The 21,830-nt window shown below is 47.9% G+C and overlaps 1 protein-coding gene across 3 annotated transcripts in view; it reads right to left on the minus strand.

Annotated features, from left to right (window-relative positions):
- Positions 1–8,765: 8,765 nt before the first annotated feature.
- The window catches only part of FOXN3 (forkhead box N3), a 166,570-nt gene continuing 153,505 nt past the window's right edge, over positions 8,766–21,830 (minus strand). For all 3 annotated transcript variants that reach the window (XM_063948622.1, XM_063948621.1, XM_063948623.1), the window contains 2 exons: positions 16,279–16,387; positions 8,766–14,135 (listed from right to left, as the gene is read on the minus strand). In XM_063948622.1, the coding sequence (XP_063804692.1) occupies positions 13,598–14,135; positions 16,279–16,387 (647 nt within the window). In that variant the 3' untranslated portion in view covers positions 8,766–13,597. The remainder of the gene's footprint in view (positions 14,136–16,278; positions 16,388–21,830) is intronic.

Genomic DNA, 21,830 nt, shown 5'->3' on the forward strand with positions numbered 1-21,830 from the left:
TGTGGTAAAGGGGACACGATGGGGAGCGCAGTCTGTGGTAAAGGGGACACCATGGGGAGCGCAGTCTGTGGTAAAGGGGACGCCATGGGGAGCGCGGTCTGTGGTAACGGTGACACGATGGGGAGCGCGGTCTGTGGTAAAGGGGACACGATGGGGAATGCGGTCTGTGATAAAGGGGACGCGATGGGGAATGCGGTCTGTGATAAAGGGGACGCGATGGGGAGCGCGGTCTGTGGCAACGGTGACATGTTGGGGAGCGCGGCCTGTGATAAAGGGGACGTGATGGGGAGCGCAGTCTGTGATAAAGGGGACACTGGGGAGCGCGGTCTGTGGTAAAGGGGACGCGGTCTGTGGTAAAGGTGACGCGATGGGGAGCGCGGTCTGTGGTAAAGGGGACGCGATGGGGAACGCGGTCTGTGGTAAAGGGGACGCGATGGGGAGCGCGGTCTGTGGTAAAGGGGACACGATGGGGAGCGCAGTCTGTGGTAAAGGGGACACGATGGTGAGCGCAGTCTGTGGTAAAGGGGACACGATGGGGAGCGCGGTTTGTCGTAAAGGGGACACGATGGGGAGCGCGGTTTGTCGTAAAGGAGACGCGATGGGGAGCGCGGTTTGTGGTAAAGGGGACGCCATGGGGAGCGCGGTTTGTGATAAAGGGGACGTGATGGGGAGCGCGGTCTGTGATAAAGGGGACGCGATGGGGAGCGCGGTCTGTGATAAAGGGGACGCGATGGGGAGCGCGGTCTGTGGTAACTGTGACACGATGGGGAGCGCGGTCTGTGGTAAAGGGGACGTGATGGGGAGCGCGGTCTGTGATAAAGGGGACGTGATGGGGAGCGCGGTCTGTGGTAACGGTGACACGATGGGGAGCGCGGTCTGTGGTAAAGGGGACACGCGGTCTGTGATAAAGGGGATGTGATGGGGAGCGCGGTCTGTGGTAATGGTGACACAATGGGGAGCGCGGTCTGTGATAAATGGGACACAATGGGGAGCACGGTCTGTGATAAAGGGGACGCGATGGGGAGCGCGGTCTGTGGTAAAGGGGACGCGATGGGGAGCGCAGTCTGTGGTAAAGGGGACACGATGGGGAATGCGGTCTGTGGTAAAGGGGACGTGATGGGGAGTGCGGTCTGTGGTAATGGTGACACAATGGTGAGCGAGGTCTGTGGTAAAGGGGACACGATGGGGAGCGCAGTCTGTGGTAAAGGGGACACTATGGGGAGCACGGTATGTGATAAAGGGGACGTTATGGGGAGCGCGGTCTGTGGTAACGGTGACACAATGGGGAGCGCGGTCTGTGGTAAAGGGGATGCGATGGGGAGCGCGGTCTGTGGTAAAGGGGACACTATGGGGAGCGCGGTCTGTGGTAAAGGGGATGCGATGGGGAGCGCGGTCTGTGGTAACGGTGACACAATGGGGAGCGCGGTCTGTGGTAAAGGGGATGCAATGGGGAGCGCGGTCTGTGGTAAAGGGGATGCGATGGGGAGCGCGGTCTGTGGTAGCGGTTACGCGATGGGGATTGCATGGCTCCAGGGCTCGCTCAGACATTATTACGCGGGTCAGATGCCCCTGAAACACACTTGGCCGCTACCTACCTGACCCTCTCTGGGAATAACCAGCGGGTAAGTGCAGGTATTATCCTATGCAGACATTCTAATGGAGCAACAGGACTTCGTCCACTTACAGTTACACAGGCCAGATGATTACTCTAGTAAGGGCGGGCAGTGGGGGGTCATTCAGACCTGATCGCTCGCTTGCCATTTTTTTGCAGCGCTGTGATCAGATAGTTGTCGCCTATAGGGGAGTGTATTTTTGCTTTGCAAGTGTGCGATCGCATGTGCAGCCGAGCGGTACGAAAAAGTTTTGTGCAGTTTCTGAGTAGGTCTGGACTTACTCAGCCGCTGCGATCACTTCAGCCTGTCCGGGACCGGAATTGACGTCAGACACCCGCCCTGCAAACGCTTGGACCCGCCTGTGTTTTTCCAACTACTCCCAGAAAACGGTCAGTTGCCACCCACAAAACGCCCTCTTCCTGTCAATCTGTAGTATGGCATGCTGGGATGTGTAGTCCCACAGGTGATGGAGGGCCGTTTATTGCTTACCCCCTACTGTAGAGAGATCAACACCATGTGTATTGGCCATTTCCAGGAATATGATGCGGATAATACGGTGAGGTGGAATCAGGCGCAGAGTGACGTCATGTAACGGGGAGACGGGAGAGGTTAGCCGGATAGTGTCATGTGACCTGTAGGTTATACAGCAGCACCTCCACCCATATGTATACGCTGGGTCTCTCTAGACTCGGGAGATGTGAGCTCAGTCCGCGTTGGGTTGCTGGTCACGCAGCGCTTCACCCTCGCCATCATCTGGATTTATTAGTGGTGTTTCTATAGAACTGTGAGAAGTGGCCACTTCCTCAACGGAGAGCCGGGGGCGAGGTGGAGCTGGCTTGTCACTGTGAATGAGCCTCTTTACCGCAGACTGAATTTATAGCTCCTCTATGCTGCGACCGGGACCCCCACATGAATATAGCCATCAGCAGGAGGGATGTAACTACTTCATGCCCAGGTCCTCACGCCGGAATAGGAAAATAAACGGAGATACGAGGAATTGGGACAAGAGACGGTGATAATATATAATATAGCAGTCACGTGTTCATACGTCACTACATTCTCACACACAGACTACCCCGAACCACCGCACCCTGGAGTGTCCGCATTTCCTCATGGCAGCCACAGGCGTCAGCCGGGAACACGCTGGATGATTATACGCTCCATGAGCGATACCGTCAGGGTTTCCCCTGAACTCCTGGGCAAACGATAGTGTGCATACACACTGACGTCACCCGGCCGCCATCCCGAACATGCAGTGTCCGATGATATCGCTGAACCTGACCTGCATGTACAGGTGACAGAACCTCGTTAACGCCCCGGGGGAGCGCGCATCATTAACGATATTGTGCGTAAACATGATATTGTTTAAAATACCATCTAGTGTAGTGTGTACCCAGCTTTACTGAGAAACTCTGAAACAAATGATGAAATTGCGCTAATCTCTCACCCTTAGGGTCAGTTATGGAGTTGGGGATGGGACTGTGCTTGCCTTCCTGCATAGGCCACGCTCTCAGTGAGGTCACTGGCTCCTAGTGACTGGATAGGCTGCACTTTCACTGATTACTAGTGACTGGATAGACTGTACTCTCAGTGATGTCACTGGCTTCTAGTAAAGGGATAGGCTGCACTCTCAGTGATGTCACTGGCTCCTAGTGACTGGATAGGCTGCACACTCAGTGATGTCACTGGCTTCTAGTAACGGGATAGGCTGCACTCTCAGTGATGTCACTGGCTTCTAGTAAAGGGATAGGCTGCACTCTCAGTGATGTCACTGGCTCCTAGTGACTGGATAGGCTGCACACTCAGTGATGTCACTGGCTTCTAGTAAATGGATAGGCTGCACTCTCAGTGATGTCACTGGCTCCTAGTGACTGGATAGGCTGCGCTCTCATGATGTCACTGGCTCCTAGTGACTGGATAGGCTGCACACTCAGTGATGTCACTGGCTTCTAGTAACAGGATAGGCTGCACTCTCAGTGATGTCACTGGCTTCTAGTAAATGGATAGGCTGCACTCTCAGTGATGTCACTGGCTCCTAGTGACTGGATAGGCTGCACTCTCAGTGATGTCACTGGCTCCTAGTGACAGGATAGGCTGCGCTCTCAGTGAGGTCACTGGCTCCTAGTGACTGGATCGCTCTCAGTGATGTCACTGGCTCCTAGTGACTGGATCGCTCTCAGTGATGTCACTGGCTCCTAGTGACTGGATAGGCTGTACTCTCAGTGATGTCACTGGCTCCTAGTGACAGGATAGGCTGCGCTCTCAGTGAGGTCACTGGCTCCTAGTGACTGGATCGCTCTCAGTGATGTCACTGGCTCCTAGTGACTGGATCGCTCTCAGTGATGTCACTGGCTCCTAGTGACTGGATCGCTCTCAGTGATGTCACTGGCTCCTAGTGACTGGATCGCTCTCAGTGATGTCACTGGCTCCTAGTGACTGGATCGCTCTCAGTGATGTCACTGGCTCCTAGTGACTGGATAGGTTGCATACTCAGTGATGTCACTGGCTCCTAGTGACTGGATAGGCTGTACTCTCAGTGATGTCACTGGCTCCTAGTGACAGGATAGGCTGCGCTCTCAGTGAGGTCACTGGCTCCTAGTGACTGGATCGCTCTCAGTGATGTCACTGGCTCCTAGTGACTGGATAGGTTGCATACTCAGTGATGTCACTGGCTCCTAGTGACTGGATAGGCTGTACTCTCAGTGATGTCACTGGCTCCTAGTGACAGGATAGGCTGCGCTCTCAGTGAGGTCACTGGCTCCTAGTGACTGGATCGCTCTCAGTGATGTCACTGGCTCCTAGTGACTGGATCGCTCTCAGTGATGTCACTGGCTCCTAGTGACTGGATCGCTCTCAGTGATGTCACTGGCTCCTAGTGACTGGATCGCTCTCAGTGATGTCACTGGCTCCTAGTGACTGGATCGCTCTCAGTGATGTCACTGGCTCCTAGTGACTGGATAGGTTGCATACTCAGTGATGTCACTGGCTCCTAGTGACTGGATAGGCTGTACTCTCAGTGATGTCACTGGCTCCTAGTGACAGGATAGGCTGCGCTCTCAGTGAGGTCACTGGCTCCTAGTGACTGGATCGCTCTCAGTGATGTCACTGGCTCCTAGTGACTGGATAGGTTGCATACTCAGTGATGTCACATACAGTACTGCCTGTTCTGCGGGTGACTGGTGGGCAGCACTTCCAATAGGAAGTCACTGCCATTCACAGTGTAGCCATGGCAGTGGCTCACTGCAGTGGCGGATATACCTGCCTGACCGTCGCTGCTCCCGATGCTTTTAAGCCTTGAATTTTGCTCTTTCCCGCAGACTGACCCTTGCCGGTGACACCGCGCCGAGGGGACAACTAAACTGGTCGTTTCCCAGGACGGTGAATGACAATGAGTGTTCAATCTGATTATAGGTCGGGCTGAAGGATAAAGTGATTTAGTGAACGTTGAAGGGGGATATGTACAAACCCTTTCTGACAGGCTAATATTCAGAGTACTCAGAATGTGTTATATCAGAGCTCTATGTATGTGACAGGGGCCCGATGGGTGAATGTGCGGAATGTGTGACGGAGGATACAGAAAGTGACGTATACGGGGGGGAGTAAGCGCCGTTTGGCGGTAACAGCTTTTTTTCCCTCTTGTTTGGTGTAATTAATTTGGTGCAGGATTGTACGGCGTGCGCTGCTGCCAGGAGGAAGCAGCACAGATGGAAATGTTTCTGCACAGACTTTATATAAATAACAAACATTCTCATCTCTGCAGAAAACACTGAATATCCGGCGCTCATTATCACAACAGCCGCTCCCACATTCTGGAGTCATGCTACAATATCATTTTACGCATCATCCAGTGACAGAATGCCACATTGTACGCTCAGCGCTGCTACTGCCGGTCCCCCGTTACTAGGGCCCTGAATCCAAGCAACAGGAGCCTGATAGACTTAGGGGTCAACTCAGCTAGCTGCGAGCAAGTGCAGCACGGATGGCGTAGTGGTTAGCATTGCTGCCTCACCGCACTGAGGTCATGGGTTCAATTCCCACCATGGGTCCTCCGGTTCCCTCCCACAATCCAACAATATACTGGTAGGTTAATTGGCTCCCAACAAAAATTAACCTGAGTGTGTGTGTGTACATATAATAGGGAATAGAGTGTAAGCTCCACTGGGGCAGGGATGGCTAAATATTCTCTGTACAGCGCTGCAGAATGTGTGTGCGCTATATAAATAATCCCGCACTGCCAGACCAGCTAATTTCGGTTCACGGCTCCAGAGGACTACGAAGAATAATCTGCACGCCACAAGGGGCTTATTCAATCAACGCAATAGATAGGAAATACACATTTTATAAATTCTCCCTATGTTGGCATGACAATGTGCCAGTGTGGGCATTGGGTAACCCCAGGGATCAGTAGACCCACCAGCAATGGACTCATCATCACACTCATGGCCAGATTAAGCGGGGGCCACAGGCAGGGTTGGGTCTGGCTCTCCTCTGGGAATCATGTTCTGGGATATGCACTTGAGTTATACATATGTCTATCATACATGCACCATCAATATTTAATAAAAAAATAAATACATTTTATATATATATATATATATATATATATATATATATATTTTCATTCATCAAGGGGCCCATGCACTCTCTAATGGCTATCCAAAATCTCTGAGGTGGTTAACCACACCCCTAAACATGGGCCCCCACCACAGCTTTTCCCCGATGGGACCTTCATGCCCCAGTCCGACACTGGCCACAGGAGATACTGTACCCCAAGCCCCCCCTCTGTCAGAGGGCCCCCCAGCTGGAGCACAACAACATCACTAGCTCTATCTTGCGTGCATCAGCAGAACCAAGTAGTCCTCCTGAGTCCTGTCCCAGTGTGTAAGTAGTACAGAGGCTGCTGCTATTCTTGCATGTGACAAGATACATTATAGATTTTATTTTTCTATGTGTATTTTAAGTTTGAGTTGTCACTCACAGTACCGGATTCTCATTTGTAAGTAAAGCAGAAACAAACAAAAAAAGTAGTAACGTTGTGTCTGGAACACACCATGCTGCCATGCAAGGGGAGCAAATACATGTAAATTGTTTCTGTGCAGGGTAAATAAATACTGGCTGCTTCTGCATATAGCCCACACTTTTTATATTTACACTGCAAATTAGATAACTCCCACTGCACGTTACATCTGCATTACTGTATTTTCTAATAAGAATCAGCAGACTGTCCAGGTAGTAAGGCAGTGGTTCTCAAACGCAGCCCTTAAAGCATCCCAACACTCCCAAGTTTTCAGGATATCCATGCTTAGGCACAGGTGACATTTAGTACAGTAACTCAGTTAGTTTGATTTATCCATCTGTGCTGAAGCAGGGCTATCCCTAATGGGGTGTGGTTCATCAAATCGACAGTGTCTAGGTCGACCACTATAGGTCGACAGTCACTAGGTCGACATGGATGGAAGGTCGACAGGGTTTCTAGGTCGACATGTGCTAGGTCAACAGGTCTAAAGGTCGACATGAGGATTTTTTTTTTTTTGTGTCGTTTTCTTCGTAGAGTGACCGGGATCCCAAATTAGTGCACCGCGTTCGCTCGCCATGCTTCGGGCATGGTGCCTTCGCTCCGCTACCGCTTGGCACACTTTACCGTTCCAATCGTAGTCCACGTGGATCGTTAAGTATGAAAAAATTCAAAAACAGAAAAAAATTTGAAAAACTCATGTCGACCTTTAGAACTGTCGACCTAGCACATGTCGACCTAGAAACCCTGTCGACCTTCCATCCATGTCGACCTATAGTGGTCGACCTAGACACTGTCGATCTTCAGACCGGATCCCCCCTAATGTCTTGCCTTGAGTAGGCCCCTGCTCCCACGCTTTGTTACCAGCCGTCACTCCTACATAAGGTCAGACACAGGAGCAGGGACATCACTACTTTCTTTTTCTCCTTTATTTATATGCGTAACAAAGTACAGAAACACATGAGCACAACAAGAGCGCAGGACAATGCAGGACACGCACACGGCATATAAACATCGCTGCATCAGGGGACAGGACGCTGACATAAGCAACAGGATGGCAGTAACAGAGGGTAAGGAGCATGGAGTAGATGATGGTATCAGTAAGAGGGATAAGCACATGAGAGAAAAGGACCCTGCTCGTGAGAGCTTACATTCTAAAGGGGAGGGGCAGACAGACAGGGGAGACACAGACGGGTAGACAGTGAGCATGGAACAGAGGGTTAGGAGGAGATTTGGCTGGGTTTGGTGAAGAAGTGGGTCTTGAGAGCCCGTTTGAAGTTTTGTAGAGAGGTGGAGAGGTAGAGAATTCCAGAGGTAGGGAGCAGCTCATGCAGAATTTTGGAGGTAGGAGTAGGCAGGAGAGGTGGCGTGCATTAGCAGAGTGAAGAGGATAGGTGGGAGAGTAAAGGGAGAGAAGGTCAGAGATGTAGATGGGAGAGGAGTGGGTGAGGGCTTTGTAAGTGAGTGTGAGAAGTATGAATTGGATTGTGAAAGGGAAGGGCCTGTAGGAGAGGGGAGGTGGACGTAGTGCGTTTGGTGAGGAAGATGAGCCGGGTAGCCGCACTGAGGATAGATTGGAGGGGAGAGAGGTATGTGTCAGTGAGGAGGAGATTACCAGTGTGCAGGGGCCACCTGCACACTGGTGATAAGAATAAGCAGTGCCGCCACCAGGCTCCTCCTCCTGGGATCACTTACTTCTGGATGCATGGAACAGTTGCTGCAGAACCTCTTTTATGCCACTTACTTTGGATGAATACTTCATAGAGAATGATGATTTGATGACGTGACCGTCACAGGACAGCCAGGGAACCAGCGTTAGCTCCTATCTTCAGGTGATAGGATGACAGCAGGTAACACGCAGGCTCGTGTGTTTACTACAAATGGACGCGTCAGTGAGATGTGCTCTTTATATGGAGGTAAAACCAGTTTCCCCAATGCCAGGAATTCTCATTTCCCATTTCTGCGTCACGGAAGATGGATCCGGCGTATTATCATATCTACAAACGTACTAGGATTCGCTGGTCGCAGCTTGCGCTCCTCTGGCGCCTGTGCGATGTGAAACGCACTGTAACGAGCGCACAGCGCCAGGTGTAATCCTCCCAGGCGCACGGGACAAAGGCAGACGACCACTACGAAAATTGATGCAACTCAGTAAATTTTTATTGCAACTGGAAGACAATACATCACAGAAACGTTATGGTAGATTTTGGGGAAGTGTTATTTACATTAATTGATGAAATTGGTTCTTTGGCAATATGATTACACATCAAGAAAATGTGAAATGCAGAAAAGTATGCATTTAAATCAACTTTGTACTTAGTCAGCGACCGCACTCGCTTTCCGTCTGCTCGTTTACCTGAACAGAGAGTGCAGCGCGGCGCTCCTTCTCATTCGCAGTTCTCCAGCAGCTACACACACCTACAGAAAAGAAATATTGCATTTTTTTTCCACTGCACTCTCCTGGTTTGTTGGCCAGATGAATGCAGACACCTCTATAAATCCCCTGTTAATCCTTCCACTGCTCCAGAGGGTCCTGAAGCTAACTGCAGTGCAATATGCTGCATGCAGCACTCCGGATCCTCCACAGGAGGGCGATGAACCAACCACCCTGTTATACTGCAGGGACAGCTTACCATGCAACGCAGGGCGCTCTGGCAGTGCACAGGTTAACCATATCAAACTTTTTTTTTTGATTGCTTTATCACTTAATAAAATAATAATAAAAAAAATCTTAGAAATGTTACAAAGTCCATAAAATAAAAATCTACAAGTGTAAAATGCTTCCCGTACAGACATACACAATATTAATATCAGAAAAACGTGATGTAGTGAGTGAGGCTGGGGTGTAATCTGCTACAGCGACAGGCAATGCGACACTGACACAACTGACGCTTTCCGCCACGGAGCGCTGGCGAGCAGACGGGGTGAGGGGAACGAGCTGGGTTTTGGCAGTGAATTGCATTATGTTTCTAGAAAAATATATGTAAATGAAAATGTAAAGGGCACCTGATGCCAGGGAGCCGCACAATACAGGAGAGGCGGGACAGACGCTCATGCAGGCGGCAGTGCTTGTGGCAGAGGAATACAATTGGCACAGATCGCTTCATTCTATAACTTGTCCGTCCGTCCGTCCCCCCCCCCCCCCATATGCTTATCACACAGTGGCACTGACAGACGCCGAGGCGGGGTGCGGATCGCACACACACATCTCCTGGTCACCACCAACCAATAAAAGTGCAAATGCCATTTTGTGATGCATCTGCTTTTGCACAAATATAGCTATGTACTGATAGCAGAGGGGTTGTGGGCAGTTTGGCACCCTAAGACGACGCAGTGCCCGCAGTCACACACAATATGAAGTAGACAGCGCCCCCTCCCCTGTAAAGTGGGCTTAGCGGCTGCTCTCTGCCAGGAGAAAACACCCAACAAAAACATTACACCCAATAGTCTACCATTGTAACACAACACGTGGGGTCATGGCTAGTTTGGGGAGAGGACATTTACCCTCAGGTTCATTATTTATTTATTACAGGGAAAATGGAGAGAGGCCACCAGGGCTTATTACTATGTAACACGTGAGCCTTGTTCTCTGGTGCAACGCCTGCGGGAGCTCAGTGATCAGACACAGAAGAACTCGCTCCCCCGACCTCTATAACATCACACAACAGCGTATCACTATTAACAGATAAGTGGCTTCATTCTGTTATATCAAAGCAATTGTGTATAGTAACACTAACCTGCGTCCTAACGGCAGTGACACAACACGTGGCAGTGTGCATGTGCCTGAGGGCCGGCTGCCCAGCAATTGGCACATAGCATGCTTACAGTTGCCACTGGCTCCCCCCTGTGCTATGGGCAGCTTGTAGAGAACCAGTGCAACAAAAACACTATTAACATAAAATGATATAGATGTGAAAATAAAGTGTTTGAAGTGGCTAGAGTGGGCGAGTGGCACATTGCAGTGTGACCCCAGGCAGCTGTAAGACAGGGCTGGGTGGAAGTGTCCTAAGTGCCCCATGTATCACTGCAGCAGTGCAGGCAGAACCAGCCCTACACCAGCCACGCAGGGAGATTTCCCGAGACTCAGAGAGCATAGAGCAAGGGGAGGGGAGTAAGGTAGATTTCATTGTCAGAAGGGGGACTCAAATTTATTTTTATGATCTAAAAGTTTCAAATACACGCTGGAAGCCGTTTGCTAGCGTTAAGTCAAGAACTACTGCTAAATGAGCTATAGACACTAATAGCACCAGTATCACAGCGAGAATCAGACAGTAGTGCCACGCACGGCTGCCAAACAGACTAGGACGCACCAGGAGACTGCGGTGAGTAATGTGACAACTGTATACTGTGTGTGACTGAGGCTGTATACGGAGCACAATGTGACTAGGACGCACCAAGAGACTGCGCTGAGTAATGGTATATAGGACACTTGTATACTGTGTGTGACTGAGTCTGTATACGGAGCAGAACACAACTTGTATTGGAAAAAAGCTGCGGATGCTACATTGTAGCACTTCCTGTACAGACTCAGTCACACAGTATACAGATGTCACATATCACATCTCTCAGCGCAGTCTCCTGGTGCGTCCTAGTTGCATTGTGTCTAAGACGCATTTTCAGCATAAAAGACACCTGACACATGGCGTGCTGAGGAGTTCTGTTTGGCGTGACCGCAGCAACTATGTATGAGCACACATCTGTATGTGCATCAGCTGATGCTCTTACAAGCTCTGAGTCTTTGGCCAAAAACTACAGCTGGCAGTGTCTGCACCTATCGCGTGGCTGCAGAGGCACTGCCATAAGATTCAAGCTCTATGCCTTTATGTTTTACTTAAAGAATGAAAGTGTAGAAAGCGTGTGTGTGGCATACAGTACTACAGTGTCTGAGGCCTTGCACTCACAGCACAGGTCTTAGGTAACGTATAGATCTTCCTGGTGAACGGACTACGTGGGCAGGAGAATCTGACGGTTGTAGCGGGACGCGGCAGGGGTAACATAAAGCTGTCCGCCCTCTCCAGGGATGCGTTTAGTTACATGTGGATACGACAAGAAATAAGCCCAGGTCTGCAGAAATCTGTCCTATCTACGGCAGCGGAAACAAGGACCCCCCAAACGCACTTTCATGATGACGGGCCCCTCCGGGGTTGGAGGGCCCCTTTACGTTACGTATACAGGTAAATACAATTATCGGTGTATGTCCTTAGATGGACTCGAGTTTTATAGAAAAATATATATATTTTTTTAAATTCCACTCTAATGTTTCGCACATGGAATTCATCATCACGATCCATAGCAAGTCATTAAACACTGAAATAGGAAACCGGGGAAAAAAATAATCTGGGGGTCACAGACACAATACAAAATGGAAGCGGGCATTATAGTCAGACGGGGGATGGGACTGCACCGAAGGTAAACATAATTCACGTCATCAAATGTTCTATTTCAAGCACCGTGCACCCACAAATCACACACAGCTAGGCCCGACTCTAGACGATGCGCCACGGAAGTTGCCCCGGGGCAGTGGTCACCCAGCAGGTGGGGCTCTCTGGAGCCAGAACACCCCAGCAGCCACAGTCACTACTCCGTTTGCCAACAAATTATTGCCTCGTGTTATCCATGTAGACAGAAAGGAGAAAGACATTATATATAAACAGAGAAGCACAGTAGGGGCGTGGGGGGCTGAATGTGCAGACAAGGCAGTTTAAGTTCAACCATCCAGGCCCTACCAGAGAATGACAATTGTAATTATTAGAATATTGCAGAGAAAGTTCCCCAACAGTCAATGTATTTCCCTGAAGAAGGCTAGACCTTAGAAACCTGCTTCCACAAAGGAGAAAAAAGAAAATCAAAAATGAAATAAAAGCAGAACGCAAAAAAAAAAAGGGGGAAATGAAGTCCAAGGCCCGTGGCCTAAAAATTAGAGGTGTTGCCTTTTTTCTCTATTTTCTCTATTTATATGAAAATAATTCATGCGTCATGCTAAATACATTATTTACCGTACAAGAACTGCTGTTTTGTCTTTGATTTAAAAAATAAAAAAATAAGCCCCAAAAACCTTATTTGTATGAGAACCCATGCATCACTGTGTGACATTGGATGGTAAATCCCCTCAGTGCCTGCGCGGTGAGCGGCTTTGCTTCATCCAGGCAATAATATGCTTCCGAACAGCGTAATACTGAGGCAGTTCCTGCGGCACTTGCAGCCTATCCTGGAAATGATCCAGGATGGTGGAACCCTCGCCTTGCTGGCCAGTTGCAAGACCCATCCATCTGGTCCAATCCGGCAGCTGAACGACAGAAGTAGTTTTGTATCGCTGTCTCGTTGGGGGGAGTCCTGGACTTCATTGCTGACCAATGGGTTTATTTCCAGAAGAAATCAGGATTGTACAGGAAACTCTGCAGCAGCACTCCATTCCATGGCATGGTAGAGGTGAAGATGTTGTAGAGTGTATACTGTGTGATGTTTAGCACAGTATACTCAGTGCTTGGCTTCTACTCTCCGTTACTGTATCTGTAGTACAGTACATTGTACCAAATTAGTCATTTTTTGTACAGGACTTAATAAAGGCTGCAACTTCTTTTCTGTTTTGAAACCGTCCCCGTCCCCCTGACTTTTAGTGGGCGGGGGCCTCTAATTTTCGGCGTAGGATCGTGCCGTTGCCACTGGCGGATTACAATCCCTGCCCGGGTGCTTGGCGAGCGCCACCTTGATTTTGGCTTCTGATTTTTTTTTTCCTTCGGTAAATGAAAAAGCATTTGCAAATTGGCTGAGTTCTATGGCTTCAATATCCTTTAAAAAATAAACACTTTAAGGGTTCCCCCCATCCCCCCAAAAAATAGAAAAAATAAAATAAAATTATATTAAAAAAGGGGAAAAAAGAAAATTGTTGATATTGCCACAAAATCATTAGAATTCACCTGACGTGCGGAAAGAAACTGTTTCAAAAGTTCAAAGAATTGAATAATTTCCTCTAATTTTTAGCAGTTTCTTTGTCCTTCTGCCCTTTAGCCGTCCGATTGGTGATGTTATTCAAACAAGAGCGGATCCCTGCCAAGTGCAAGAGGGACCCGGCCGCCTCTTTCATCTCCTCATCATCGCTTTCAGGCGGCTTTTCTGTGCGTCTCTTTTTCAGCGGCAGGGCGTCGCTGGGGATCCGTCGCACTTTCAGCAAGTGCTGTTTTTTCTTGTGTTGCGACGAGTAGCCGCTGTCCCCCAGGGAATCCTTGGCATCCTTCTTGGCCTGTTTCTTGTCCTCCTCCTCCGTCTCGCTGTAACTCTCGTGGCTCTGGAAGCTGAAGTCGCTGCCGTCCCGGCAGACTTTGGCTGCGAACTCGAAATGGTCATCGGCAGAGGAGGAGGAGACGGAGTCACTGGCGGGGGACGAGCTCCGTTTATTGGTGGATTTGGCGCTGCTGTAATTGTGGTCCTCTTTGGGGTCACTGCTGACTACTGGAGAACCGCAGGATGGCTCGCTCTCGGTCCTCATTCGGCAATTCGCTATCCCATTCCTGCAAAGGCAAGACAGGGTAAGGTGGTCAGTACAGCGGAACACACAATCCTCTCTCTCACAGACTATATAATGATGAGCGGGTGACCAGCAAGTATACAGACGGCCCCCAGACAGGAAGGCGTGACGGCGCTCGGTGAGGCCAGATGGAAAGCACTTAGCGATGAGAGACTGATGCTATAGTGAGTTCCTGTGTCTCACAGTCACAATACAATCCCGCTAATGGTAGTATTACACCGAGAAATACAACATAGTGACATCATAACGGTGATGTCACTTTTACACAGAAGTTACCCATTAGTAACACAGAGGACATGATAAATGGCTTCCAGTATAGGAGAGAGATTATACCTTGTTTCCACACCGGGGAAGAGATGTACTAATCCGTGGAGAGAGATACAGAATCAGCCAATCACCTCTTATATCTCTCTCCACGGATTAGTACATCTGCCCCTGGATGCTGGAGGTTATATATCACACACACAGAAACGAATGATACTTTCCAGTAACAATAATTCTCTTCCTGCAGCGCAGGGGTTAGCCTGAATCCTTTATTGTATCTCCCACTAACATTACAATGTATATCACAGAATAATATCCCGAGAGCCATCGGCCGGCCTTATAAATATTCCATACGCTACTATTTATTTGTAGCCACCGGGCAGATTCTCCATTTTCAAATATAATTTATTAAACTAGAAGGCGACTGTCCAGAAAGTGCTCCTAGTAAACTGGCAGTGTGATCCACGGCTGGAATAAGCTCCAGCGCCAGGGATGTGGTGGGTAACGCTGCTGCCCGAGGCGGTGACGTCTCATCTTATACAGTCAGCCTGTGACACAAAGAGGTTTATTTTTACTGACCAGTAACTTTGTCCATTGAGGAAATGGCGCACGCCAGGAGACTGGTAACGTTAGCTTTTACCCATTTATCAGCGGGTTCTAACCACTGGGACGTTCTCTGGTCTGTATACTTCCTGGCCCAGCGTTACGGAGCACTGTATATTAAAGATCACCCTTCTCATAAAGCTGGGAAGCATAAGGGCAGAATTACACCCTCGTTATCCGCAATGGACAAGGAACCCGCTCAATATCACCATCTCCCGTATTTGCACAGCATAAGGAAACACCCCAAATGCCCGGTCATTGCTGGGCCACTATCCTTGCAGAACTCCCCAATCTCTCCCTCAACCCCAATATAATACCATTACCGTGCAATCAGGTTCCACTTACAAACCTACTGCAGAGAAGAAGTCATCCTGCACGTTTTATACAAAGTACGGATTGCTAAGGAAAAGGAGACGGCCAGTAACATTGTAGCGGTGCAATACACGGTTACCACGGAGTGACGGAATAATAGATTCTTTTAGTAAATGATGTGGTACATTCAAGGTTTTGGGTTCCGGAATACAGACATAATTGCAGAACTCTCCTGGAGTCCGTTACTGCCCCCCGATGTGTTGGTGCGGCCTCCGCCTGTAACACACTGACCTCCGGGGCTGGAGGCTGCTGCATTTCCATAGTGTGCACATTATGCATGGTGACAAGTGGCAGACACTGCAGATAAGGGGTGTGGGCTGGTCAGGAGCTCAGTATGGCGATATGGGTAACGGGGTGTCATTCATGTAGCAATGGGTGCCTTCCAGGACGGTAACGAGCCGTCTGCAGAACACAAGTGGTCAGCCTATGGTTTGCAGAGGATAGCACTAATGTAACCCAAATGCCACCACCTTCAGCCTCACCAGATCTGAGCCCAGCAGAGCACTTCTGAGGTGTCCTGAATACGGCTTTATTATGGGCCTTCCTGCTAGATCTACAGTGTATCAGCTCTTCCTATAGTGACGTCTCTCAGTGGGGTGGTCTTCAGGTTGCCGGCGGCCGGGCTCCCGACCACCGGCATACCGACATCTTTTCTCCCTCTTGGGGGTCCACAACCCCCCTGGAGAGAGAATAGATAGCATGGCGCGCGTAGCGAGCTCACAAGGGGCTCATTTGCGCTCGCCCAGCTGTCGGTATGCTGGTGGTCTGGATTCCGGTGCCAGTATGCTGGTCGCCAGATACCCGACCGCCGGCAAACCATACTAAACCCCTATCAGTGTAGTGTTGTGCGTTTCCGGGGACACCGAGGATATGACCTGGGCACGTACCTTACTGCAGCAGCCATGCTTCCGATAGGATTGATTGGTAAAGGTCTGACGCCCTGGAAGATCCCTCTGCTGAGTACACGCGCTCCATTCTGTATGACTCCAGGAGGAACTAGGAGAGAAATAAGAGAAGATTGGCACAACATCAGACAGTGGCAGAATCAGTGTGACACACACAACAAGCCGCAATTCTCTGTACTGTGTGTACAGCAAGCACCGGACAAAGGTCAGGGAGATCCACATCGTCCCAGCCATCAACAAGCCCTAGAATTACCATACAAGACAGACCTGTACATGGAGGCAGTATAGAACTTACTCCGATAGGGTGTTCCGGCCTGGGGTTGTTGAAGTGTTCCGATTGGTCAAAAATAGTATTACCAGGCTAGCATCAGTGTGTGACCATATCACACAGCCCACCAAGAGCCTCTGCAATCTGGTGGACCATTATGCAATAGATAGCGCCTATCCTTGTGTATCAATACCACCATTATGCAATAGATAGCGCCTATCCTTGTGTATCAATACCACCATTATGCAATAGATAGCGCCTATCCTTGTGTATCATTACCACCATTATGCAATAGATAGCGCCTATCCTTGTGTATCAATACCACCATTATGCAATAGATAGCGCCTATCCTTGTGTATCAATACCACCATTATGCAATAGATAGCACCTATCCTTGTGTATCAATACCACCATTATGCGATAGCGCCTATCCTTGTGTATCAATACCACCATTATGCAATAGATAGCGCCTATCCTTGTGTATCATTACCACCATTATGCAATAGATAGCGCCTATCCTTGTGTATCATTACCACCATTATGCAATAGATAGCGCCTATCCTTGTGTATCATTACCACCATTATGCAATAGATAGCGCCTATCCTTGTGTATCATTACCACCATTATGCAATAGATAGCGCCTATCCTTGTGTATCATTACCACCATTATGCAATAGATAGCGCCTATCCTTGTGTATCATTACCACCATTATGCAATAGATAGCGCCTATCCTTGTGTATCATTACCACCATTATGCAATAGATAGCGCCTATCCTTGTGTATCATTACCACCATTATGCAATAGATAACGCCTATCCTTGTGTATCAATACCACCATTATGCAATAGATAGCGCCTATCCTTGTGTATCATTACCACCATTATGCAATAGATAGCGCCTATCCTTGTGTATCATTACCACCATTATGCAATAGATAGCGCCTATCCTTGTGTATCATTACCACCATTATGCAATAGATAGCGCCTATCCTTGTGTATCATTACCACCATTATGCAATAGATAGCGCCTATCCTTGTGTATCAATACCACCATTATGCAATAGATAGCGCCTATCCTTGTGTATCATTACCACCATTATGCAATAGATAGCGCCTATCCTTGTGTATCAATACCACCATTATGCAATAGATAGCGCCTATCCTTGTGTATCAATACCACCATTATGCAATAGATAGCGCCTATCCTTGTGTATCATTACCACCATTATGCAATAGATAGCGCCTATCCGTGTGTATCATTACCACCATTATGCAATAGATAGCGCCTATCCTTGTGTATCAATACCACCATTATGCAATAGATAGCGCCTATCCTTGTGTATCAATACCACCATTATGCAATAGATAGCGCCTATCCTTGTGTATCAATACCACCATTATGCAATAGATAGCGCCTATCCTTGTGTATCATTACCACCATTATGCAATAGATAGCGCCTATCCTTGTGTATCATTACCACCATTATGCAATAGATAGCGCCTATCCTTGTGTATCATTACCACCATTATGCAATAGATAGCGCCTATCCTTGTGTATCATTACCACCATTATGCAATAGATAGCGCCTATCCTTGTGTATCATTACCACCATTATGCAATAGATAGCGCCTATCCTTGTGTATCATTACCACCATTATGCAATAGATAGCGCCTATCCTTGTGTATCATTACCACCATTATGCAATAGATAGCGCCTATCCTTGTGTATCATTACCACCATTATGCAATAGATAGCGCCTATCCTTGTGTATCATTACCACCATTATGCAATAGATAACGCCTATCCTTGTGTATCAATACCACCATTATGCAATAGATAGCGCCTATCCTTGTGTATCATTACCACCATTATGCAATAGATAGCGCCTATCCTTGTGTATCATTACCACCATTATGCAATAGATAGCGCCTATCCTTGTGTATCATTACCACCATTATGCAATAGATAGCGCCTATCCTTGTGTATCATTACCACCATTATGCAATAGATAGCGCCTATCCTTGTGTATCATTACCACAATTATGCAATAGATAGCGCCTATCCTTGTGTATCATTACCACCATTATGCAATAGATAGCGCCTATCCTTGTGTATCATTACCACCATTATGCAATAGATAGCGCCTATCCTTGTGTATCATTACCACCATTATGCAATAGATAGCGCCTATCCTTGTGTATCATTACCACCATTATGCAATAGATAGCGCCTATCCTTGTGTATCATTACCACCATTATGCAATAGATAGCGCCTATCCTTGTGTATCAATACCACCATTATGCAATAGATAGCGCCTATCCTTGTGTATCATTACCACCATTATGCAATAGATAGCGCCTATCCTTGTGTATCATTACCACCATTATGCAATATAGCGCCTATCCTTGTGTATCAATACCACCATTATGCAATAGATAGCGCCTATCCTTGTGTATCAATACCACCATTATGCAATAGATAGCGCCTATCCTTGTGTATCAATACCACCATTATGCAATAGATAGCGCCTATCCTTGTGTATCATTACCACCATTATGCAATAGATAGCGCCTATCCTTGTGTATCATTACCACCATTATGCAATAGATAGCGCCTATCCTTGTGTATCAATACCACCATTATGCAATAGATAGCGCCTATCCTTGTGTATCAATACCACCATTATGCAATAGATAGCGCCTATCCTTGTGTATCATTACCACCATTATGCAATAGATAGCGCCTATCCTTGTGTATCATTACCACCATTATGCAATAGATAGCGCCTATCCTTGTGTATCATTACCACCATTATGCAATAGATAGCGCCTATCCTTGTGTATCAATACCACCATTATGCAATAGATAGCACCTATCCTTGTGTATCAATACCACCATTATGCGATAGCGCCTATCCTTGTGTATCAATACCACCATTATGCAATAGATAGCGCCTATCCTTGTGTATCATTACCACCATTATGCAATAGATAGCGCCTATCCTTGTGTATCATTACCACCATTATGCAATAGATAGCGCCTATCCTTGTGTATCATTACCACCATTATGCAATAGATAGCGCCTATCCTTGTGTATCATTACCACCATTATGCAATAGATAGCGCCTATCCTTGTGTATCATTACCACCATTATGCAATAGATAGCGCCTATCCTTGTGTATCATTACCACCATTATGCAATAGATAGCGCCTATCCTTGTGTATCATTACCACCATTATGCAATAGATAGCGCCTATCCTTGTGTATCATTACCACCATTATGCAATAGATAGCGCCTATCCTTGTGTATCATTACCACCATTATGCAATAGATAGCGCCTATCCTTGTGTATCATTACCACAATTATGCAATAGATAGCGCCTATCCTTGTGTATCATTACCACCATTATGCAATAGATAGCGCCTATCCTTGTGTATCATTACCACCATTATGCAATAGATAGCGCCTATCCTTGTGTATCAATACCACCATTATGCAATAGATAGCGCCTATCCTTGTGTATCATTACCACCATTATGCAATAGATAGCGCCTATCCTTGTGTATCATTACCACCATTATGCAATATAGCGCCTATCCTTGTGTATCAATACCACCATTATGCAATAGATAGCGCCTATCCTTGTGTATCAATACCACCATTATGCAATAGATAGCGCCTATCCTTGTGTATCATTACCACCATTATGCAATAGATAGCGCCTATCCTTGTGTATCATTACCACCATTATGCAATAGATAGCGCCTATCCTTGTGTATCATTACCACCATTATGCAATAGATAGCGCCTATCCTTGTGTATCAATACCACCATTATGCAATAGATAGCGCCTATCCTTGTGTATCATTACCACCATTATGCAATAGATAGCGCCTATCCTTGTGTATCATTACCACCATTATGCAATATAGCGCCTATCCTTGTGTATCAATACCACCATTATGCAATAGATAGCGCCTATCCTTGTGTATCAATACCACCATTATGCGATAGATAACGCCTATCCTTGTGTATCATTACCACCATTATGCAATAGATAGCGCCTATCCTTGTGTATCATTACTGATGGGGGAGATGTGTGCTGAGCGATCTTAACACAGACCACTCAGCACACATCACTCTCCCCGCTCATCACACATCTCTCCCCCCGCTCAGCACAGCGCGATGTGCTGAGCGAGGGGGGGGGGCACGACAGGGGGCGCTCACCTCACGCAGCGCTGAAGTGAGCGACCCGCTGGATTGAGCCTGCAAGCAGGCTCAATCTAGCACCGGCGATAGCGATGCGCGGCACCGCTGTCGCTGGGGGCCATACACACGGCAGATCCGTGCTTAAAATCTAAGCAATCTAGTCAGATCTCTCCGTGTGTACCCCCATTTAGCTTGTGAGCAGGGCCCTCCTACCTCTGTCTGTCTATTATTACCAAGTCTTGATTTATCACTGTTGTTTCCACCTGTAAAGTGCAATGGATTTGCTGCGCTATATAAGAAACGGCTAATATATAAATATCGGATACATGGGTGCAGCTCTGGGAGAGGCAGGGATACATACAGGTGTGCACATTAAGGGGTCTCAGAGCGCATATCGGATGTCTAGATCAAGTAGGTTCTCTGCTCCTATGTTCTGGTGGCTTCACATTGATTGTCAGTACTGTGCACAGTTCGGGGCTGACCCACAGTGAGACCACTGCCAGAGAGCCTCTCCACCTCTCGAATAGTTACCCTACTAAGAGGGTCAGATCGTTGGCGGAGCAGGAACGAGGACTGGTGGCTGGCATGAGTCCTTACCACTGAGTTCCCCTGCCCCAGTCCCACACTGCTCACCTTTCCCCGCACCCACTACTCCTATAACATGTCACAGTCACTGACCACATTCCTGTGCCGGCACCTGTGTATTTCCATAGAATAGTGTACAGTGCCGGCACCTGTGTATTTCCATAGAATAGTGTACAGTGCCGGCACCTGTGTATTTCCATAGAATAGTGTACAGTGCCGGCACCTGTGTATTTCCATAGAATAGTGTACAGTGCCGGCACCTGTGTATTTCCATAGAATAGTGTACAGTGCCGGCACCTGTGTATTTCCATAGAATAGTGTACAGTGCCGGCACCTGTGTATTTCCATACGAATAGTGTACAGTGCCGGCACCTGTGTATTTCCATAGAATAGTGTACAGTGCCGGCACCTGTGTATTTCCATAGAATAGTGTACAGTGCCGGCACCTGTGTATTTCCATAGAA

This window comes from Pseudophryne corroboree, chromosome 12 (genome assembly GCF_028390025.1).
Source record: "Pseudophryne corroboree isolate aPseCor3 chromosome 12, aPseCor3.hap2, whole genome shotgun sequence".
Lineage (NCBI taxonomy): Eukaryota > Metazoa > Chordata > Amphibia > Anura > Myobatrachidae > Pseudophryne > Pseudophryne corroboree.